The 23,878-nt window shown below is 55.2% G+C and overlaps 1 protein-coding gene across 16 annotated transcripts; it reads right to left on the bottom strand.

Moving 5' to 3' along the window:
- Positions 1–657: 657 nt before the first annotated feature.
- Positions 658–23,816, bottom strand: PNPLA6 (patatin like domain 6, lysophospholipase). 16 transcript variants are annotated; one of them, XM_081286614.1, is made up of 36 exons: positions 23,675–23,816; positions 23,137–23,228; positions 22,566–22,711; positions 22,392–22,460; positions 21,975–22,062; positions 21,759–21,841; positions 21,502–21,599; positions 19,177–19,317; positions 18,923–19,082; positions 18,559–18,639; positions 18,241–18,369; positions 17,890–17,970; positions 17,647–17,809; positions 17,247–17,330; positions 16,723–16,832; positions 16,417–16,584; positions 16,242–16,319; positions 10,688–10,893; positions 10,079–10,210; positions 9,863–9,986; positions 9,387–9,500; positions 9,116–9,191; positions 7,687–7,830; positions 7,414–7,477; positions 6,961–7,129; positions 6,625–6,807; positions 6,393–6,511; positions 6,038–6,194; positions 5,575–5,691; positions 5,422–5,491; positions 5,064–5,180; positions 2,811–3,112; positions 1,914–2,030; positions 1,613–1,709; positions 1,417–1,526; positions 658–939 (listed from the first exon to the last, which is right to left on the bottom strand). In XM_081286614.1, the coding sequence occupies exons 3-36, from the start codon at positions 22,587–22,589 to the stop codon at positions 865–867; spliced, it is 4,050 nt and encodes a 1,349-aa protein (XP_081142740.1). In that variant the 5' UTR covers positions 22,590–22,711; positions 23,137–23,228; positions 23,675–23,816; the 3' UTR covers positions 658–864. The 16 variants fall into 16 exon arrangements, 15 of the variants coding, with proteins under 15 accessions (XP_081142740.1, XP_081142741.1, XP_081142737.1 ...); XM_081286615.1 differs by lacking the exon at positions 5,064–5,180 and adding an exon at positions 4,861–4,977; XM_081286611.1 differs by having other exon boundaries at positions 7,687–7,827.
- Between the last annotated feature and the right edge of the window lie 62 nt (positions 23,817–23,878).

The raw sequence follows: 23,878 nt of genomic DNA, 5'->3' as shown, positions 1-23,878 counted from the left end.
TGGCTGATGAGGGCTCTAACCGCATCAGTGGATTAATCCATTTGATGAATTAATAATTAGAATGGATACTGGAAGCTGGTACAAAGCGTAAGAGGGAGACCTAGTGGAAGGGAAGGAGTCTTACAGGGCATCCCTGAGGACTACATCTGGCTCCTTCCTCTGTTGTTTCAGACTTGACGACCTCAAGCTGCTGCACACAGGACAGATGAGCACACAGTAGGGACAGTGCCTGGGAGCCCCTAGAGGACAGTTCTTGAGCCCTTGTCTGTACCTCTGTGTCTCTGTGTGCCCGAGAGGTGACACACAGCTGCAGGGAGGTGAGCAGCTCTCCCCCACCAGGCCCTCCCTCACCTTAGGCCTGAAGCAACGGAGCCAGCCAGCTGTGGGCTGAGGCCTCTGAACCCGTGAGCCAAGAGCCTTTCTTCCTCAGGTACTTGTCACAGCAACGAAAAACTGCCTGACCCAGGGGGGCAGAGGCCACAGAAACCTAGCAGGGACGGGGTGGGGTGTGTGCGAGAGGGGTCCCAAAGAGCCTTGGAACCTGGTGGGTGCAGAGAAGCACCAGCAGAGTGGTGGGAGGACAGGCTCCAGGCCAGTCCAGACCCCTGGGCACAGAGGGTGGGTGAGGTGCCTCCCAGACCCAAAGACGGCATGAGGTCACTTCCAAGAGGTGAGTTTACTGGGGGGACACAGTCAGTTGAGGGTCATCAGTGCAGCACTGCCCTCCCCTTGGGGCAGGGCAAGTCAGTCCAGTGTGAGGGCCCTGGGGCACCCAGGAGTGTCACAGGCATAGCAGCAGGAGGGGGCGCCAGCTCCCCAGGCCAACCCCAGCCAGGTCCGGAGCAAGGGACCCTGGGGAGGTCCTCAAGTGTCTGCAGCTGAGCTGGGAGGCTCCTGGGGCAGGAAGCGCCGGTGCCGGAGGACTGTCTTCTCCTCCTCCTGTGGGGACAGGTCACACAGCCATGTCATCCACTACAGGACCTGATACCTGAGGCCGCTGAGTGCAAGTCAGCATGCCATTCAAGGTTAGGGACACCCAACTTGAGGCATCTCCATGCCAGCCCAAACTTGAGTCTCGGGACCCACCCCCTCAAAACTTTCACCCCAGGGCTTATGTTGCTCCACAGAAGCCCCAAGATCCTGAGGGTCATCACACACTGTCCAGCAAGATGACACTGACACTTCATGCTGTACCCGCTGCCTCCTCCACGTCTGTGATCCAGTGAAGGCTACTCAGCAGGTCTTCCCAAGTGTGAAGCCCCACAATGTCACCCAACACGTGGCATTCCCAGCCCAGACCTCATGTCTGCGGCCGAAGAGGAGGCCCCTGGGACAGACAGCACCCACCCACCACGTCTCGGGGCCCCCTCAGCCCCGGGTGGGCCTGGCTTCGGGGCGTGGGCTGCGGGCTCTCACCATCTCGGAGGCAGTGCTGGGGCTCGCGCCCTCGGGGGAGCCGCCTTCGTCCCTCGAGCAGTCGGGTCCCGCGTCCTCCTCGTACTCCGTCAGGCAGTCCGACTCCTCCCCTGGACCGCGGAGTGGGCGCAGGTGAGCCGAGACCGAGGGGCTGCCGTCTCCAGCCCGCCCGCCCCCGGGGTCCCCGAGCCCTCACCGTCAGCACAGCCGTCGGAGACATAGCTGGTGGGGGGCTCAATCCGCGACACGATCTCCGCCAAGTCAGTGAAGCCAGAGCTTGGGAAGGCGAGGACCTGTGGGCGGCCCTGGTGAGGCTCTGGGAGTGGGGTCCGCGGGCCTGGGGCTCACAGGGGATCCCGGGACAGAGCTCTCAGGAGCCAGTGCATGCTGAGGGGCTCAGGGAAACCAAGGGAGGCACTGAGTCACTTGTGGTCTGGGGGAGAGCCAGAGGAGCCCTAAGGGGAGAGGGTCACAGGGTCACAGGGTCACAGGCTCACGTCGGCACGGCGGCTCTCGTTGAGGTCTGTCGAGCGCCGGTCTGTTAGCATCTTCTCGATGACATCGCCCCGGTTCCAGCCTCCAAACACGGCCTTCCCGTACTGGTAGCCCACATCCTGCAGGAAGCAAGGGGGCTGGGGCCATGCCTGCCACCCCTCTGCGTATCCCCATTCTGCCCGCCTCTTCTCTGGCCCCTCAAATGCCTCATGCTCTGGGAAGTGGGCATCTGAGATTAAACCTATTTCAGAGTCGGCCATCTGTAGCACACTGGCCCCTCATCGCCCATCTGTGCCCCCACCCATCATTACCAACCTCTCCACTTATTTTCCCCTCAGTCCCATACAGTGTGCAAGGTACGAAATGACCCAGGAGGGTGCGAGCAAAAATATCTCCAGGTCTGCAAATATGCAGGACATTTGTGGATATCACCATCCCCTGTGCCCAAAGCAGGCATCACTAATCCATCACAGCATATGTTCTCTGAGAGCCCAGAAAGGATATTAGACATTTTTACTCAGGATCTCTGGTCACCATCCAATAGTTAATTCCAGTTGGCAGTGGCTGTGACATATTTCAGGGTCAACGGCATATGATACACACTGCTTATCCCTTTCCCACACCTGTGGCAGGCATTACTAATTGATCACCACTCACATTCCCACCCACACAGAAATGGCATTAGAAATCACTACAGTGCTTCAGGCAGCGCAGCTGGCACATAACAAGAAACTTAGCTCAAACACAGAACATGCTCAGCCATACTCCTGGGTACAACCACTGCAGACATCACTAATCCATCCGTGATCTCTTTTCCACAGGTTCCAGACAGAGCCCTAGAATCCTTCCCCTCACACTGGTCTCATGCCCAGCAGGCAAGAGTCTCTCCACCCGCTCACATAGATCTGGTCGAACTTCCCGAAGTCCATGGTCTTGAAGCAGTCAATGGGTGGGCGCAGGTACTCGCAGTAGGAGCTGGACTTGACGACCTCAAGCTGCCGCACACAGGACACATACGCCAGGCGGGACTGGATCTCTGCCATGTCTGGAACCTTCACCTTGTCTGCCCAGGGGTTCAGCCGCTTCCACAGCAGCCACCAGCCAGACAGGCTGTCCCCATAGGTACTGAGGTCTGTCTCGTCCTGGCTCCCCACGTCGATGGCGATGACTGTTTTGGCACCCATGCTGCGGGCGATGTCCGCTGTGGGGCCAGGGAGTCAGCAGGCTGCTCCCCACCAGGGCCCAGGGCGGGGATGTTCAACCCAGTCCCCCAAACACCATGCAAATGGTCATGCAAAAGGTCATGCAAACGACATGCAAGTGGCATGGAAATGCAAGGTGAGGGATGAGGGGGGGTGAGGGCCGAGAGGATGGTGACGTCTGTGCCCCTGGGAAGGCCCCCAAATGGGCCTGGGGCACAAAGACATGTCCTATGGCTACACCCAGCCCAAGAAGACACTGAGTCTCCATCAGACTTTGCACGTTTCTCCTGTGAGCTCACAGTGCTGGGCATGTGTGTCGCATCCACACGAGGTGCCTGCCTCTGGGTGTACCTGCCTCTCTGTAGCCATGCCTAGGCCTGCCTATGTTTGGGTCCACGCGTGCCAGCCCCCCTGTATATGTGTGCTACTGCCCGTGTGTGTGCTGAGGCAGTGGGTAGTCTATAGAGTGCATCCACAGTGGTGGCAGGAGTGTGTGCGAGGCCTGCAAAGAGCCACAGAAAAATAACCCAGCTCTGTGGGCCACCATCTCTGACCCAATGATCCAACCCTGCTGCTGTGGCACAGGGAACAGGTGAACAACTGGGCATGGCTATCCCAATACAATGTCCACCTACAACATGCAGCACCGGCCTGGGGGCCGCAGTTTGCTAGCTCCGGGTCTGTGGGACTGCGAGCCTAAGTGTGGCCAATTCAGGTCTACCTGCACATCATATTCCAGGGCCATGAGATTTTACATGTGGGGATGGTTACTGGGCATTGAACCCATGGTGCTTGAGTGCAGAACTACACCCCTAGCCCTTTTTATTTTTGAGACAGGGTCTTACTGAGTTGCCCATGCTGGCCTTGAATTTGTGATCCTCTTGCCTCAGCCTCGAGTTAGATGGGATTACAGGTGTGGCCACTGCACCTGGCCCAAGGGTGTGAAACTTCTTTGGTGCTAGGGATTGAACCCAGAGGTGCTTAATCACTGAGCCACACCCTCATCCTCCTTTTATATTTTACTTAGAGGGTTTTACTAAGTTGCTTAGGGACTTGCTAAGTTGCTGAGGTTAGCTTTGAACTTGGGATCCTCCTGCCTCAGCCTCCCAAATTGCTGGGATTACAGGCCCCTGCCCACGCCCAGCGAGGGGTGTGAACTTTCTAAATTGTACACCTGTCTGCCTCTCATCTGTACTCATAAAGTCAGTGTGTGTGAAAGAGCACTTAACCTGGTCATCCCCACATGTACACACATGCACGCTGGATGGCGCATGCGGGATGAAGGTGACTACCCTGGCATGTGCAGGCAAATGCCATTTCATCCATGCACGTGTTCATCCATGCACACATGTCTGTGCAAACATGTGTGCGTGCTATCTACCACATGAACGCATAGAGAACACACGGGCACATATACCTGGTGTGCATGTGTAAGAGTCTTGTTCCCTGCTACGTGTCATGTATTTGTGCATAAACCTGTCCCTTGTGTGTGTGCCTCCACTTATGTCTAACACAACACACAAGCACACAGATGTACCGTGTGTGGCTGCACACACCGCTATTCATGGGCACATCAGCTATCTGCTCGTGTCTCTGTGTGGGCTCGTGTCTCTGTATGGGCTCATGTATCTACACCTTGCGGGATTGAGTGTGTCCTCTCTGAGCCCACCTCACACTCCTGCCTGCTCAGGTCTGCAAGTGCGTGTGCCAGCGAGTGCGTGTGCAGTGCATGCAGGCAGCCACTTGCCTGGCAGGTTGTTGATGTAGCCGCCGTCCATGAGCAGGTGCCCATCCTTCGGGTCGCACAGCGGGGGCAGGTAGCCTGAGAGCGTCATGCTGGCACGCACATACCGCCACAGGGAGCCTGCCCATTGGGACACACAGACACAGACACGCACAGACACGCTCAGACACGCTCGGAGGCCCGGCCAGCCCCGTGGGCTCGCTGACCTGGCACGTTGTTAACGTAGCACCCGTCCACCAGCAGGTGCCCGTCCTTGGGGTCGCAGAGTGGGGGCAGGTAGGGGCAGTAGGAGGCACTGGCTCGGACGTAACGCCAAACGCAGCCTGTGGGGACGGCGGGAGGGGGTGAGGTGCCTGGCAAGCCTGCTGGCTCCCCACCCCTGAAGATGGACATACCTGGGGCCTCTGGGCATTAGTGGGTGATGGTTAGTGGTCGGTGGCTGGGCCAGGGTGGACGGTCACTCGTGTTAACAACGTCCCAGACGCTCAGCTGCCCTCCCCTAAGTACCCCCCATTCCCACACGGCCACAGCCATTTTAGCAGGGCCAGGTGGGACATGACCCACCATCTTTGTGGACACGCATGGCTGAGGCGGTGATGTCTGTGGTCACGTTGAAGTACGGCAGCCACAGGTCCTATGGGGACAAGGAGCAAGGTAGGGAAGGGGAGGGGACACCCGCAGGGAGGGCGGCAGGGTGGGGCGCGAGGGTCAGTGTACCTCAATCTGCTTATCTTGGAAGACACGGTGGATGCTGCGGTTAAAGGCCGAACCGGTGAACATGGAGGTGACGGGGTACGTGAGGTCCAACACGGGCTCCAGCACCGAAGTCATGCTCTAGGGGCCAAACGGGAGTCACTTGGGGTCACAATGGGATCATGAGTCAGGGGTGAGCCAGGAGCATACAGGGATGGTGACATAGTTACCCCTCACCACTAACAAAGTGGTCACTAAGGGTCTGGATTGCTCTAGCTTGGGGATGGGAACTAGGGTTGCTAGCCAAGAAGTCACAGAGGGGTCACAAGGTCCCAGAGGTATCTCTATATAGGGTCCAGGCAGTGTCCACAAATTAAACCAGGAAGGGTCACTGAGCCTGCAAACCCCCTCCCTACCCATGTCAAGTTATGGGGGAATCACAGGTCTCAGTGTTCCTGGATATAACGACCCTCACCCCAATACACACCTTGGCCCATTCCCGGGCTCGTTGCTTAGTGCGGCTGGCACTGCGCTCCTCTGCGTACAGAGCCCCAATGAAGGAGCCGATGGATGTGCCACCCACCAGGTCAACTGGTACTCCTGCCTCCTCTAGTGCCTTCAGCACCCCAATATGTGAGCAGCCTCTGCAGGGGAGGAGGGGGCAGCTGGAGATCCTCTAGGCAGTGCCCTCAGAAGCTCCCCAGATCCCAACTGCCCCACAGCCAAACAGCCTCTACCCCTGGGGTTCCCCAGGGACTAAACTCCGCCCCGCAGGCGCCCAGCCCCACCCAATGAAGCCTATGCACAGGCCCCGCCCCTGGAGCTAGCTCCCTGCCACTCACCTGGCTCCACCCCCGCCCAATACCAGGGCAATGGTGTTTCCCGTGAGCACCCGCGCCAAGCGGGAGAAGTCGCTATGCCGGTCTGCACGCTTGGAGAAAACCTTCTCATAGAGCTCATGCTAGGACAGAGGATTAGAGAATGGCAGCCATGGTCAGGGGCATGGGGAAGGCACAACCCCGCCCCAGCCCCCAACCCCGTCCCCAGAGACCATGCTCCGCCTAGGGCCCTCACCAGCTTGGCAGGGCTGCGGCGGGAGAAGAGTCGGCGCGGACAGCGCAGATGCAGGTGCCCCGAGCACCAGCTGCGCATGTTGAGCCACTCCACGGTGCGCGTGGGGCCGGAGCCCTCCTCACGGTGCAGCAGCACAAGCTGCTTGAGGGCGCGCACTGCGGTGTTCTCGAGCATCTGTTCCAGCTGCGGAACAGGGAGAACGGAAAGTCACCATTTTCCCCACTTCTGCCCAGCCCAGCCTGGGTCCCTAGACACCAAGTCACATAGGTGCACGTGGCCTACAGGAGGGCAAGGGATGGGGTCCTGGTCTGGGGTCACTGAGTATGGCTTGCAGACCTGGCCGAGAGTGGGCTCCTGGTCGCCCAGGCCCACAATGAGAATACAGTCAGCCTGACGCAGGCAGCGCACGGTCCAGGGCGTCAGTGAAGCGTCTGTCTGGTAGAGCACTATGCGGTGCGTATCCTCCTGCTGCGCCAGCCACCCTGACAGGCGGAACTCTTGGATGCTAGGATGGGATGGCAGAGGGTCATCTTGGGACTGTCTGGGGTCATGAACCCTCCCCTCTCACAGATCCCATGGCTCCACTGCTGGGGGGAACTTAGACACCCAGGCCCCCACAATGGAAGTTCACACCTTAGACTGGGATCCACCCCACTGTCTCCCAAATGACCCATGGGTGGGCTGCATGCTCCTTGATTCAAAGCCTCCAACCAGACCAGAGTCTGAGGCTCCAGACATGTCCCTCACCCTCCTGGTTCTCCTCTGCAATGCCCCCCACCCTCAACACACCTATCCAGCGCAGAGGCTCCCAGGCGTGCCCGGATGATGTCACTGTTGAGGAGGAGTGTGGGACCTAAGGGTAGGTGAGGAAAGAAGGTTAGGAACCTTAGTCAACAGGCTGGAGCCTCTCCCGGGAGAGAGCACCTGTCACTTAGCATGTGGCCCGGGGCCTGTCCCCACACACTCACCCAGTACCCAGCCCCTATTCACTGCACGCAGCACAGACCAGCCGGCCCCAGTGACTCCCAGCCTGCTTCGCCCACACCCCTTCCCCTCACTGACCAATGGCTTGCAGAGCGTGCTGGAGCTCCAGTGTGAAGGCCATCATGGGCACCTCAGCACACACAGGCAGGACGGCCACCGTAGACAGGTTGCTGGCTGGGTTGGTGAGTTCCGAGTGTGGGGGGACACCCAGCCCGGAGCCTGCTGAGAACCCAATAGATGAGGTTTGCCATGCAATCTGCGTCTGGAGAGATGGACCTCCTTCTCCATCCTCCCCGTTTACTCCAGGCTGCAGCCCTCCTCCCAGGCTGTGCCACGCCCTGACACCACCACACTGCAGGCCAGGGCTCCAGGCCTGGCCCACACCTTTACCCACCTCTCTGGTTAAAGCTTGGACACCTAACCTCCACTTTAGGCAGTAATCTCTTCAATGGGACCATTGCATGACTCTACAACTACTCAGATTCACTGGGGGTGTGTAGAACTGCCATTTCCCCACCCCATTCTGACCTGGACTCCTGCATCCAAACACAAAACCATGAGGAATAAACACACCTTTACCAGACCTTCCCTCCCAGCTTCTCCACTAACAACTGGCACCGAGCCAGCGGCCCCCATTTCTTGCCCAGACCTCACCCACTGCCTCCTCGCTGCTCAGCTCTCCCCTTCTGTGACAGCCTTAAGGTCCAATGCCCTTCAAGGTCCCACACCCCTATGCGACTTGCCCCACCCCATCTCTCCCTTCAGTCAGTCTCCTCCTAGCAGCACTTCGAAGTCACCAAGCCCTATGCACTTCACCTTCCAAGTTCTTTCCCATATCTGGGCCCTGTCTTCAGAGAAGCCTCCCTCCCTCTCCCTCCAGAAGTCAGGCGGCATCATGGTCCCATCTTGCTTTTTCACTATACTTGTTGGCTCCTGACATCTGTTCTTTCTCTTAATTTTAACGTTATGTCTTTCGTGCCACCATGGCCCCCATCCTCCCAAGGGGGGCCCAATGACAGGGCTGAGGGGGAACTGGGTTGCCATAATGTAGAACCTTAGGCCCACATTTTGGCACAGCGCATTCTCCCAAGTATTCAGTTCACAGAAACCACAGGCTAGGACGGCAGTGCGCCAGGAACTTCGGCAACCACCTCCTAGCACACGCTGAGCCCTATACACCATCGCACGGGCTCCACCGCCGTCACATCCTACGACCCCCTTCCTAGAATGGTCAGGATGCGGACTCCATTCCAGGGGCAAACTCATTGCTTAGGACTCTGCCTGGAGCGCTACGGACACTTTAGGAGTCCATAAGAAGCGTCCGGGGTCCAGGGCTCGGTTTCCCAGCATGCACAGGCATCCGAGCTCCAAGCCCCAACAAGCATCAGATCTCAGACTCCACTTCTGGTGTCAACCCCACAAGATTTACGCACTGAATGCCACTTCCCAGCATGCCCTGGGCGCCGAACTACATCCCCCAACATACCCCAGGAGAGTCTGCTCTCACCTGGGAAGGGTCCTTGCAGCTGCTGCAAATTCCCTAGAATTTTCTGGCTTAACAGGTGGATAAGGCGAGTCACAACCTGGGGGTGTGGAGACCAGGGATCCAGTGAAACCGGGGAGTGACCATGCGGGCCCCATTCTTCCCATTTCTATTGGGGTGTCTGGAGTTCCCGTTACCTGGATCCCACCCCAAGACCCCCACCCTCAGAAGCCCTGCTTTAGGTCCCACCATCTAGGGCCTCCACTCCCATCTTCCTGCCCACAAGAGACCACACCTGCGGGTACCGACGTTTGATGTGGCCCAAGGTGCCCTCTGGGAGCTTGGCCAGCTCTGTGTCGCGCACTGCGTGCACCGTCGTAGCTCGCGGCTGCCGGGTCAGCGCCTCAACCTGCGGGCCACGTGCATGACTGGGGCTGCCTGGGTCAGGAGGCCCGGGAAGGGGAGGGGAAGCCAAGCACAGGCACCCGGGGCCTCACTACCCTACCCATAGGGTCCCCCAACATGGAAGTGGAGTGAATCATGTCTCGCCCACTACACATAGTGCTCCAGAGATAGGGACAGGACAGAGATTAGATTGGATTAGATTAGATTAGTCTTCTAACTCTGGCTCTGAACGTACACTGAGAGTGGAGTACGTCAAACGCCTCCTGTGAGGTGGGGAAGTGGGTGACTGCCAACAGAGATTAGGGATGATGGGTACTGGGAGGCCTGGACTAGGAGAGTGCAGGTCAGGGATGGGGCCTTGCTCACCACTCCGATGAGGTCCCCACGGCCATACTCCCCCACCAGCTCCTTCTTGCCACTGCCACGCTGGATGACGCTGCGCAGCCGCCCATTGAGCACTATGTAGGTGCAGTCAGAGCGGTCACCCTGCCTGGGGTGGGGATGAGAGGGGTGGGTCAAGGAAGGTCGGGGCCTTGGCGTAGGCAGGCCCTGAGTGGAGAGGGGGAAGCTGCGGTGCTACACCTGTATAACGCTCGTCCAGCCTCCACCGCCGTCCAGTCTATGGCAAAGTCCATCTGGCGCACAAAGGGCGACATCCTAGCGGCCACCGTGTGCGCAGCACTCAGCACCACACTGGGCTGTGCACGCATGATCCTGCGGGCAACAGGAGGGTGTGCATGGGCTGGGGCCCCCTGAAACACCTCAGAGGGAGTGGAGAAAGTGGGTGACAGCTTGGGGGTCAAACAGGAAGGGTTCAAAATTATTTTATTTTCAGTGGTACTGCAAATTGAACCCAGGGCCACTGAGCTACATCCCCAACCCTTTGGTATTTTATTTTTTGAGACAGGGTCTTGTTAAGTTGCTTAGGGCCTCCCTAAGTTGCTAAGGCTGGCTTTAAAATTGAAATCCCCCTGCCTCAGCTTCCAGAAACACTGGGATTACAGGTGCACACCACCATGCCCAGTTACAAAATTACTTTAAAAGGGCCCTGAGAGGCCAGATCTGGGAGCTCCCTTCTGCCCCTCTGGGACTGGGGTGGACAGATGAGGTCTTTGCTTCTCCCACTACTGAGAGGAGTTGGGTTGGGTTGGTCCCAGTGCTCTGCCCACCCAACCCTGGGCCCAGTCGTACTCATAAAAGTCGGACTTGGAGATGCGCAGGAAGGTGCAGTCTCGCTGGGCACGCAGTGTGAAGATGAGGGGTTCCCCGGTGAGCACCGCCAGCTGCCCCACCAGCTCCCCTGGCTGTGCCACGAACAGACACACGTCCTCCGCCTTGTCGATCATGCGCTGGTATACATGCAGGCAGCCCCAAAGCACGAAGTGCAGGCTCACATCCTGTGGGGACAGGGGCTGGGAGATGAGCACAGACCCAGCCAGCCACAGCACTCCCTCCCCAAATCCAGGCCAGTGCACCCAGGGAAGATGAAAGAAGGATATGTTGGGAAGGAAAAATAAAAGGAGAGAATATACTAGATATGAGCAACAGTCTTCCCCTGGTATCCACCTGTAATTAGTTCTGGCACCTGTAATTAGATACCAGAATCCACGATGCTCAGCTGAGTTTCCTATACAAAATGGTAGATGTAGTTCCATCTACCCTGCACACATCATCCCATAGACCTCAATCATCTCTAGATGACTTATAATAGCTAATACAATGTAAATGCCTGCCGTGTAAGTGGTTGTTACACTGTATTGTTTAGAATACAAGCACAAGAAAGGTCTGCACATGGTCCATACAGACAACTATCATAGGCCTATCTACATTTTTATCCTGGTTGGCCAAAGCCACAAATGTAGAACCTGCATGGAGCACGACTATCTGCCTGAATCAGCACTTGACAGACATTGCCAACGGATCACAGAACTCAATCCAGATTTAAGCTCATTAATTATTTTCTAAACAGTGGGAGGCTGTAAAAGCTACATAGGGAAGGCTGGGGATGCAGCTCTAGGGTAGAGTGCTTGCCTGGCATGCACAAGGCTGAGTCAGATCCCCAGCACAGAAAATTGTATGTGTGTGTGTATATAAGTGTATACATACATACACACACACACACACACACACACACACACCTCAATAATAATAAAAATACATAATCTGTGGGTGGGGGTGTGGCTCAGTGACAGAGTGTTCTATGTCAAACATGTGTGAGACCTTGGGTTCCATTCCTGGCACTGAAAAAAAAAAAAAAAAAGATTTATAATTTTAAAATAGGCAAAAGCTAGGAAGAGTCTTCTCTAAACAAGCTATTCAAATAGCCTATGAACACATGAAAAGAGGATCAAAATCACAAATTAGGAAAATGCAAAATAAAACCATAGTGAGATATCACCTCATACCCAGTATGATAGCCAGAATCAGAAACTGTTAGGATGTGAAGAATTTGGAATCCTCAGCACTGCTGGTGGGGATGTGAGTGGCGCAGGTGCTGGGGCAAACAGTCTGGCAAAAGTTAAAAACAGTCTCTCAAAGCTAAAGATAGAGTGGCCATATGAGCCAGCAATTCAACTCCCGGTATGAAACCAGGCAAAATGAAATGGTATGTCCATGCAGAAACCTCTCCATCAGCTTCACAGCCGCAATTCCACCAAAGCCGGAAAGTGGAAACTGTTCGTCAATAGGCAAGTGGACAACCAGCACTCCATCCATAGAATGGCTCATTCAGCCAAAAGCAGTGAAGCTCTGACACATGCCACAGCATGGGGGAACCCCGAAAATGCCACACTCAACAAAAGGAGCCTGACACAAAAGGCCACACATTGCATGACTCCATTTTACATGAAATGTCCAGAACAGGCAAGTCTAGAGAAAGTAACTGGCCGCATAATTCTGTATTAAAAACAAACAAACAGTTAAGAGGTGTTTTTATTGGGGGGGGGTAGGGTTAGGGTTGGGGAGGTTGAACCCAGGGGCCTTCTACCACTTAACTACATACCTATTTTTTTTTTTTTTTTGACAGGATTGTACTAAGTTGCTGAGGCTGGTCTTGAACTTGCAATCCTGCCTCAGTCTCTGGAGTTGCTGAGATTGCAGGTGTGCATCCTTACTCCCGGGTGTTTTGGGGTTTGTTTTTGTACTGGATATAGACCCCAGGGCCTCCTGAATGTCAGACAGAGTTTGGGGCAAGTACTCTACCACTGAGCTCCACCTTAGCCCTAAAGTTTGCCCTTTAAATTGCATGGGAGGTGCATTATAGCTGACTAACACAACCCCCGCCCCCCAATAAAAGTCCTCTTTGCTCCTCTGCAGTTATTGCCCTTGATCCCTGCTGGTTTCCTTTTGTTTCTTCTCCCTACAGTAAGCTGGAAAAACTTTTTATCATTTTAATTTTGGGGGGAGGAACCTGGATCTCCCACATGCTGGGCAAGCATTAACCACAGGACGTTCACACAAGCTGTTCTCTGCCTAGAACGACCTTTCCTGCAGCTAAGCAGTTAACTGCTCTTCATCATTTCTCCTTAGCTTGGAGTCCTGAGAGAGGCGCCATCCTAGAAATAGGGGTGAATCCTTAGTTCCTAGAACATCTCCTTTGTAGCAACCAGCCTGAGGATTTTACCAGGGTCTGGGTGATCCTTTGAGTCATGTGTCAGAGCTGCAGCTTCCCCTAAGGCGGAGTCCACACTGGTTTTCCCAGCCTCTTGTCCAGTAGGCAGCACAAGGTGTGGGACACAGCAGCTGCTCAGTAAATACAGGTTTCTCTTTCCTAGCATCAGCCTGACCAGCCAGACACCTCCTCTTTCCACCCCTTTAAAAATCAGGAATTGAAATTGCCCTGAGAAGGAAAGATCCTGCCCTACCTACCATGCCACCCTGTCTGGCACCCAACAAAGCTCCACCTGCCACAACATTCAGGGGTCCTTGGGTAGGACACAGCCCAGGAGTATACACACATACCTGCCTGCTAGAACCTCCAATGACAGAATTCCAGACCCGGATATACACAGGAACTACCAACAATAGGCTACCACTTGTCAACACACAGAAGTATGTTATGTGCCTGTTTAGTTCTCAGAAAGCTGGTTGTGCTAACAATGTTTACAAGGAGCCTCTAAAAACCCGTTTGACCACAGATCCCGTTTGCAATACAGGCTGAGTATCTCTTATCCAAGATGCTTAGGACCAGAAGTGCTCTAGATTTCATTTTTTTTCTGGATTTAGATATTTAATATATAATTAAATATATTAGGGATTGGACCCAAGTTTAAGCACGAGATTCACTTGTTTCTTACACACTTAAGGTAATTTTATGTGCTATTTCTAAGTTATCTGTCTTGACTACAGATCTTCCGGTGAGGCCACATGTGAGATTTTTACTTGTAGTGTCAGATCAGGACTAAAAAGCTATGGATTTTGAAGCACTCTGGGCTTTAGATTTTTCAGGTTAAGGATGTCAACCTGTGTAGAAGCAAATTTTTGCCACACGCACGTTAGTCACAGCACTAGTATCCAGGATATATAAAGAACTAAAAAAACACCAAAACAAAAAAACAAAAACAAACAACCCGATCAATAAATGGGCTTTAGAGAAATGAAAATCAAAACTACTCTTAAGATTTTTATCTCATGCCAGTCAGAATGGCAGCTATCAAGAGTATAAACAACAATAAGTGTTGGTGAGGAGTGGGGAGAAAGGCACACTCATACATTGCTGGTGGGACTGCAAATTGGTGCAACCAATCTGGAAAGCAGTATGGAGATTCCTTAGAAAACTTGGAATGGAACCACCAATTGACCCAGCTATCCCACTCCTAGGTCTATACCCAAAGGACTTAAATCAGCATACTACAGGGACACAGCCACATCAATGTTCATAGCAGCTAAGTTCACAATAGCTAAACTATGGAACCAACCTAGATGCCCTTCAATAGATGAATAGTTAAAAAAACTGTTGTATATATACGTAGTGGAATATTACTCAGCATTAAAAGAGAATAAAATTATGTCATTTGCAGGTAAAACAATGGAGCTGAAGAATATCATGCTAAGTGAAGTAAGCCAATCCCAAAGAAACCAAAGTTTGAATATTCTCTCTAATAAGTGGATGATGATCCATATTGGAGGGGGGCTGGGAAAAATGGAGGAACTGTGATTGGGCAAAGGGGAGGGAGGGAAACGGAGGGAGCATGGGTGCAGGATAGATGGTGGAATGAGATGGATGACTGCACAGAAGGCGTGACACTACATTGTGTACAACCACAGAAAGGAAAAGTTGTGCTGCAATTGTGTACAATGAATCAAAATGCATTCTGCTGTCCTATATACCTAATTAGAATAAGCAAATAAATACTTTTTAAAAATTAAAAATAAAAACACCTGTATAGAGGTTCCATGAAACCATGTGCAGCTGGCTTCCCCACACCAGTGGGGTCACCTGGAGTGGATACTCCCTTATGTTGGCCTGGGTGTTCTTGCATCCCAGGCATCTACCCACTGGCAACCAGATGTACCACCCATGTCATGACAATCCAAAGTCTCTTGCCACTAGCAAACGTCCCCCGAGGGGCAAAGTCTCATCTAGTTGAGAATGGCTGGTCTGAAGTTTTGGAGGGAGGAGGACAGAATGGTCTCTAACAAAGCCTAGAAGACCTAAGCAGGCCTTGGGATTGCAGACCTGCATGGCCTCTTGAGGGCCAGGACAGGGCTGGGTTAACTTCAACAGTGTCCCAGATAAGCAGGGCCTGGGGCCCTGCACTGCCTCAGCCTGTCTCCCAGGGACTGGGAACAGTGGGCTCAGGCCTTACTCAACATCCTCTTGGCAAAGGAGCTCACCCTATGATGAGCAGCTCCAGAAGTCAGCAAGACTGCCCTACCAAGTGCCAGAACCCCAGCCAGCCAACAGGGGACTGCCCACCTCTCTCACCCAGAGGTGGTATTGGGGTATCAACACCTTGGTCATGTCACTTGAAGTGTCACCCTAGCTACCCTTTCCCCCACCACTGTGAGTTGCTGCTAAACTTTCACTCCCTTTCTTGTGATTCTCGTAAACCTTGCACATCTCTGAACACTGTTTCTGCTTATTACTCCCATTCCGCAGACTGAGGAAGCTGAGAACCTTCTAGATCACTTGCCTAATATCATACAGGGAGCTGGGACAGAGTTGGGGTCTCAACTCTGTGCGACTCAGAAGCTCCTCCTCCGCACCTCCTGACCATGATATCATGGCCAGGTGGGCTCCCCTTGGTGGGTCTCGGTTTCCTGGGACACAGTGTGGAGGGGTGAATAGGATACACTTTCCCACACCTTCTGGTGCTTCCAGGAGACACTGGAACCCACCCCTGGGGGTGGCTCATGGTTTCCAGGTGCTGATTGCAAACCACACCCCTTGATTGAGTACCTATTGCAGCAGGGATCAGGGCTGGAAGCAGACAAGATGACGGGGTGCACTGTAGGATCCCACAGTCAGAGAACACAGGCCATAGAAGAGCCAGGGCAGGTGGGAGAGATCTAGGGGCTGGGGCCCCAGGAGAAAGGCCCCGGGGGCTGGAGGTGAAGTGCTGCTGGGTCCAGAGGACATGGTGTAGGGGAGGAGGTAAAGATCACAGGATCCAAGAGTTAGAGGCTGATCACAGGATGAGGGTCTACCCCATGGAGTGAGGTGTCAGTCATCACGTCAAAGGTCGGGGATCAGGTCAGAGGGAGTGCTGGGGGTGCGTGGGTAGAGGTCAGGGCTCAGTCTCACCTGGTCCCCCTGGCGGGCAATGACGGTGCCAGCTTTGGCGTGATGCAGCAAAACTCGGCTATTGAGGAGGGAGGGGTCCTGGGGAAGGAGATGGGTTGAGAGGGGCACAGTCAGGCCTCCCCTCCCACCACCAGTCCCAGACCTCCCCCGACCCCACCCCGCCCCAGCCACCTACCTCAATCCGCATCAGCTTGGCCAGTTCCCGCTTTGCCGCTTCAAAGATGCTGCTTGTCTGGCGGCCCTGGTAGGGCCCGAAGGGGCAGCCACCGCTGGCTGACTCGTCCTCACAGTAGCTGTACTCACAGGCGCCCGCTGGCTGCTCCCGGGGCTCCTGAGTTGGGGTCTGCATAGGGCAGGGCCCGTCACCTCTGCTGTGCCCTCCCCAGCCTCCCTCCTTGGGGGACGACACCCTTGGTCAGGCCAGACCCAGGCCAGGGTCCCAGAAAGAAACTGCGGGGCAGAGAGAGGAGCAGGGCCCTACCCGAGCAGGGGCTGCCTGGGGCCCCCCAGAGGCCTCTTCTTGCAGGGACACAGAGATCCGGCCACGTTCATATGCCATATCGAAGTCAGAGCGGGGGCCACCCTGCAAGCCTGAGCGAACGGGGGACAGCAGAAACGGTAAAGACATGGCTGGGTGCGGCTCGACAGTGGACACTGCCCCAGCATGTATGAGACCCTGGGTTCCACCCCCATGCCACAAAACAAATAAATAAATAAACAAACTCAAGAGTGACCACAGCCACATTCTAAGACCAACCCCAACTCCATGTGGACTGCCACAGCCATGGCCGACATGACTAATCGATGGCAGACATGACTTCTCTGCCTCTGCACCCTTCTCAACACAGCTGGCAGAATGTCATCCCAGCGAACACCCAGAAAGAAGGCACCCAAGGAAACACTGTCAGCATCCCGACCCCACAGGTTAATACTGGAGGCAGCCCTGCCTGAATTCGAATCCACAAGCTCAATGCCTCACCCCACACGGAGTCCCCAGCTCCAAACCTGAGATGTCCACTGGCATGGAGATGCAGCGACTCAGCAGAGGGGCTGGGGGTGCTTCCAAGGATGTGGGCTTCGTGGGGTCCCCTGGGGGAGACCTGTGATCAGACCCTGGCCACTGGAGCCCATGGGTCCAGAGCTAGGATTAGGAGGGGGGCCTGCAGAGGGGTCAGCTGGGAGTCCCTAGGGACTGGGGTAATAGGAAAAGTGGCCCCAGTGAGTCCTTGAGGCTGAGGTTGGGGATTCCTGACCAGACAGAAGTCAGACCTAGGTACCCAGCTAAGGGGTGCCTGGGGGAATGGAAAGGTTCACGTTGAATCTGCAGGACTCAGTAAAGAATTGGGAGCTGAGGCAGGAGATTAGACTGGGCTGGCCTTCAGTCCCTGGGGGTCACCGTGGGTACCTGTAGGTCCAGGCAGTGAGGACCCAGTGGGGTCAGGCGGCCGGCCAGGGGTCTCCCGTGGCTCCTCGGTAGCTGATGTGCTGATCATCCTCTTGGAGCCACGCACTGGGCTGGTGCGGCTTGGGAGGCCAGGGCTAGGGAACAGGCGTAAGGGCTGGATCTCCTGTCGGGACAGAGAGCGGCTTATGGCATGTCCCAGGAGTCCCATCCTGCACCTGACCCACGTGCTCCTTCTCAACTCACATGACTGAAGAGCTCATTGGTCAGACCCAGGTAGTTGTGAAGCGCCAGGAAGGTGACTCTCTGCAGTCTTACCATGATGATCTGTAGGATGTGAGGGGTGGGGCCAGCAGCTGGGTCATGGGTGGGGCCAGAGAGGGGAGTGGGATGGGCGAGGCAGTTAAGGAGGAGTCAGCAGCTGGAGAGGTCTGCTGCCCAGGAGTGATAACCACAGTGTAAGCGCAGCAGCTCCAGGCCTGCTGGCTGCCGGCTGCTGAGCTGCGCCCCACTGATGCCTGGGACCAGTTGGGGTGGAGGTTAGTGCGCGAAGTAGGGCCCCTGGGGTGTGTGGAGGGAGACTAAAGGCCTGCTGACCTGCACCACCCGCACCAAGCTCTCGGGGTACTTGGTGAAGACGGCAGAGAAGGCCTCCACAGGCAGCCGAAGCACGGTGGAGTCACGGGCTGCCCGGGCAGACACGGTCCGCTGGGGATGCTGGTGACCCTAGGGCGGGAGCAGGCATGAGGAGAGACAAGGTCAAGGGTTGGGAGCCATCTCACCGTTCCCCCAATCCTTCCAGCCAGTGCTTTCAGGAACCACCAGCAGCAAGCATCGGGGCCAATGAGAGATGGGAGTCCTCACAACCAGCCTCCCTCCCAGTCCCAATCCCGCTGCCCACGAACAGTCACTCACAGTGATGACATCCAGGATGCTCAGGAGGCTGTTGACACTGTCTCCAGGGACCACTTCCTTCACGACACACTCCTTCCCATCCTGAGACACAGGGACCACTGACCACAGGTGGCCTCCCCTGGTAACTGGCATCCCACCCCTGACCACACCACTGGCCCCCTCTGCCCCTACCCCAGTCATCACTGAGGCCCCTCCCTGAACACACCAGAGCTCCCGACCAGCACTGTCACAGACCACCCCAAAGGGCCTCCCATTCCCCATACCCTCCCTAAGATGACCACCTTTGCGGACCAACAGTAGTGCCTGACCCCAGGGTCCATCTCCAGTACCCAGCTTCCCGTGGTGGCCCGGGCGTCCCACTCACAGGCCCTGGCAGGCAGAGCTCCAGCAGCCCATCCTGCACCACGTAGATGCTGGCATCCGGCTGGCCTGGCCGGAAGACATAGTCCCCCTGGCTGAGCCGCTGGAAGACCATGTGCCGGCACAGCTCTAGGAAGAGTGGCTTCTCAAAGTGGCCCAGCACCCTGTTGGATGGGTGGTAGAGGCAGGGAGACATAGAGGGTCAGACAGTCCCAGTGCTGCAGGCCCCTCCCACACCACCCTCGCCCCAACACTGACCGGACATTCTTGAGCATGTATAGCACCTCGGAGGGCAGGTGGGAGTTGGCCAGGTCACCCTCAGTCAGGTCAGCCTCCAGCACTGCGGGCGGGGGCTCCTTCCGCTGAAGTGTTGGTGTCTCTTTCTGGATACGCAGGATCCTGGTAGGAGGAGAGGGTGAAGTGGGGAGCAGAGAGAGGGCTCAGGCAGACCTAAGGCCCTCAGAGAGCCCTTCCTAGGGTTCACATGGAGCACACTCTGGCCCACTGTCCAAATTAGGCCCGTCACCTATTTCTGTAAATGAAGTTTTGTTTGCACACGGCCACATTCGTTCATTCACAAATCTACGGCAGCTTTCACGCTACAATAGCAGAGCTGAATAACTGGGACAAAGATTGAATGTGGCTTGCAAACCCTAAAAGGCTTATTACCTGGCCCTTTTCAGAAAAAATGTGTGAACCCTGATATCAAGCCCTGACACTGCCCTTCTACTAGTCATAAGTCCCTAAAATGGACCCTCTAGTTCTCCTGGCAGACCTTGACATAGCTTCCAAAACATGGGCAAACCTTAGAAAGAAGGTCTGTTTGTCACAAGAGCCCTAAAATTTTGTTTCCAATAGCCACAGAGTAGATTCCCGAAACAGTCTTCCTAGCATGAGCGTGCCTCTGAGGTTGCTTCTGTTACATAAGACTCCAGATACAGTCTCCATATTCTCTGTAAAGATCCTTCAGGTTAAAAAAAAAAAAAAGAAAAGAGGGGCTGGGGTGGTAGCTCAGTGGTAAAGTGCTTGCCTTGCATGTGTGAGGAACTGGGTTCGGTCTTCAGCACCACAAAAAATAAATAAATAAAATAAAGATATTTTGTCCATCTACAACTAAAACAATATTTTTAAAATAAGGGAGAAAAGAAAAAAAAGAATCAAACGATAAAAGTTTCCTAAGATACCCCTTCTTTTCAGGTCTCAGGGACCCTGAAACAGCCTCTCTGAGGCCACAGAGATCCCTGGGATAGTCTTCATGACACATGGAGAATACAGACACAGCACCTCTCATCACGCAAGAGGGTCCTTCTCCACAAATTGCAGTTTCTGCTGTGATAGCCCTTCTCCTAGCACAAGATCCCTGAGACAGACTCTCTAGAATCAGCAGACCCATGAGTTAAATTCAGGGATGTAGAGAAATCTGAATACAGTAATTCTTCTGACAAAAGAGATCTTGAACTAGCCCTTTCTCAGGTCACAGAGTTCTGGGATAGCCCTTTGACAGTCATTAAGACATTAGGGTAAACTGGGCACGGTGGTACATGTCTGTAATCCCAGTGACCAGGGGGACTGACACAGGAGGATTTCAAATTCAAGGTTAGCCTCAGCAACTTAGCAAGACTCTTAGCAACTTAGTGAGACCCTGACTCAAATTTTTTTAAAAAAATAATACTAATAATAAAAAGTGGATGTAAATAATAAAAAGTGGATTGTGGATGTAGTTCAGTGATTAAGTACCCCTGGGTTTAATCCTCAGCACCAAAAAAAAAAAAAAAAAAAAATCAGGGTTGCTCCCGAAGGGTTTGCAGACAGGGGATACAGCCCTCATGATGTAGAGAAACCTGATATTAGACTCTCTACTGATCTGGAAAACCTGGATAGCCCTTCTCAAATCACAGGAAGCCTTGCAATGCTATGGCTGGTCATGCTGAGTCCTGGGATGACACCCTGGTGTGAAGGACCCCATGATGCCAGGACCCCCAAAGCCAGCTCCCAACTTAAAAATATATCTGGAAGAGCATTCTCAGACACTTTGAGATAGCCCTTTGATGCTTAAGGGGCCCCTTCCTATAATTCTAGTGAAAGAAGTTTTTGAGATAGTCTTCCAAGAAGAAAAATTCCCAAAACAGCCTCCTTAGTGTCGGAAACCCGAGGCAGATGACAAAGAGATGCCTTGTGATGTATAATGACTGCGGAGATTTTTCTAACCCCTGGAGAATGGAAGCTAGGGGTAGTTCCTCTAGCAGATGACAGAAAGTTTTGAGGTCGACCGCAATAAGCCTTCTAGTATGGGGAGACTTCAGGTGTGGATCCCTAAAAACATGGCAAATAGCCTTCAGAGGTAGCCCTGTGGTTAGGGGAACACCGCTGAGATAGCCTCAAGAACAGAGACCCCACACACATGTGTGATAAACAAGAGCTCTGACATGACCTCTCAGAAGAGAGCCCCGGGATGTCCCTCCTATGTGGGAAGATTCCCAAGACAGTCCACGGGGCTCAGCGAACCTGATATCTACACTTTGGTGTACACAGCACTCAAAAGGCCCCTGAGACAGCCCCCAGGCACACCCAAGACAGTCTTACTTCTTGGCAATGTTGAGCATCTTAAGTTTCTTCTTCATACGGGGACGAGAAGTGGTGGAGACAGAGGCGTCCACCAGGGAGGAAGTGGATTGTGACACCTGGGAGAATTAAGGGGAGGACGGGTCAACTGAGAAGAGGGGAGCCAGATCCAGGAGCCCTGAACCAAGATGGGTAAGGGTGTCCACTAAGAAGTGTAAGCAGGGAAAAGGCAGGGCCCCTGTGTGGTCAGCGCCGGCCTCAGGGGGTCCTGGACTCACCTTCCGCATAATCTTCCGGCCATAGAAAAGCACTTTGTCCCTCTTCCGGAACCGATACCGGGGGCCTTCGGGGGCTGGGGTTTCTGGGGATAGGAAGGGAGAGGGGCGCTCTGAGCTCTGCGCAGACTCCAGCAACTCCACCTCTACGGCTTCGGAGACCCGGGCTTTTCGGATCCCCATCCCACAGTCCTCCCAGAGGGGCCCTCCGGGTCTCACTCGGCACTCGCAGCCTCCGCACCACCAGGAGGATGAGCACGGCCGTGACCAGCACCGCCACTCCGGCCCCGATCATCACGCCCAGCACCTGTGGGACGAACGGCACTGGCTGCGCACCGCATATCCGTCCGGCCGGGCCCTCCTCGGAGGGGGCAAGGACGTCCCGGGTCTCATCCCACTTCGCCTCCGCCCCCGAGGAAGTCGCATTCAGCCCGTGACTCGGTGTCCCCATCTGCAGAATGGGCCAGCGCAGCTCCCTCCCCGGGGGCGCGACTCTTTCCTGCGGCTCCGCGGCTCGCGGTGCACGCCGGGAAACGTAGTTCCGCCCGAACAGACAAGTTCTCGTTATCGCGGGACCGCGATGGCGCACGCTGAGCACGCTGGGAGTTGTAGTCCCTTCACAATCCCACCCCTTACCATTCCAGTTTGCAGCGGGGCCTCCATTGACTGCTTCAGGCTGGGCAGCAAGTCTGAGAGCCCAGAGTCCTGGGGAATCAAGGAGCAGAAGGAACCCGCGCAAGTCGTCAACCTGAACCTGCCCCTCCCCTGCCTCAGCCCCGCCCTTTGCCTGAGGCCCCGCCCCCTAGGTACCTCCGGCTCGGGTGGCTTCTCCATTCACTTAGGGTTGAGTGGAAGCGGCTGGAGGGGCGCTGGGGAACGGAGGGATAGGGTAAACTGACCTCCCGACCGGGCCAGGGAGCGAGGCGGGTCTCGGCTTCTTTCCTGGCTCCCTTCACCTACGAGTAGGGCCGATCAGACGCCCCGCCTGTCCAACCCCACCCCGAGGCCAAAGGGTAGCCTGGCGCTGTCAGCAGCCCGCAGGCAGGTCCCGCCCGGCATGGCCCCTTCCGGCTGGTGGCCCTTATACCGGCGTCTCTACCCTCTGCAAGATTGATCAGTCTTGACCCCGGTCCCTTAGGCTGCATCCCTCCTTCGTACTCCCTACGAAAATCGGATGTTTCACCCCAGGAAACCGGAGCCCTCAAGCTACGGGGTTGAGAGGTCGGCTGGACACTTGGCTCTTGGCCTAAGCCTGTCCCCGGAAGGACCCAGGACCTGGGGCGTGAGGGAATACCGTCGGGGGCTCCCATGGAAGGGGTCCTGGGGGTGGGTTGGCCTCGAAAGGTGCTAATGGTTTACGCTAGGGTCTACTGTCACGTACCCGAGAAGTTATGGGGTCTGTGGCGGTGCGGAGCATCACTGGGGCTCTGGGAATGAAACCGGCGCCATTGCTGGGAGGCGTAACCAGGGACGCTGGGATTATTGGGGGAGCAATGGAAAGTTACTGCGAGATTCTGAGGAATACAAGACTACTAATGGGAAAACCGGGAGCTGGGTGGGTACGTTACTGGGGGCCCGGGAAGGACGCTCCTCGGAAGATACAGAGTAATACTTGAATCTTACTGGGACTTTCCGGGGACGTTGAAGGTATTTCTGGCACCGACAGAATGTTAATAGGAAACCACGGGAATCATCGGGCCCTGAGACGTTACCTGGAAAATTCTTAAGTGTCTACTGTCCTTCCACCCCAGGCGCACCTGGCTACGGTGCGGAAACATCCGCAAGGAACTAGGAGGATGGGAGCATTAGAAAGTCGGGAACTACCGGGACTCTTAACAGGACAGAACTTGGGAAAGCCAAAGCTCTCTAACCATACTCAAAGGGGACGTCCCTACTGGGCCGATGGAACCCGGACTCACCCAGGGGCTGCTACCGGGATCCACTCGGCGCCACCGCTAGCTTTCCGCCCGGCTCTGCTCACGCGGCCCCTTTAAATTATTCGCCTCAGGGCTAGCGCCAGCCCCGCCCCACGCCTCGCTAGGAAGGTCTGGCCTAGCGGGCCGGGCGGAGTCTGGCGGCGCCTTAAAGGGGTAGAGGACCCTTTACCGCTGGGGCTGCCCCCT

Source organism: Spermophilus citellus (genome assembly GCF_964194105.1).
Source record: "Spermophilus citellus genome assembly, chromosome: 3".
Classification (NCBI taxonomy): Eukaryota; Metazoa; Chordata; class Mammalia; order Rodentia; family Sciuridae; genus Spermophilus; species Spermophilus citellus.
The sequence above is the reverse complement of the archived record's forward strand: the minus strand, read 5'-3'. Positions and strand labels throughout refer to the sequence as shown.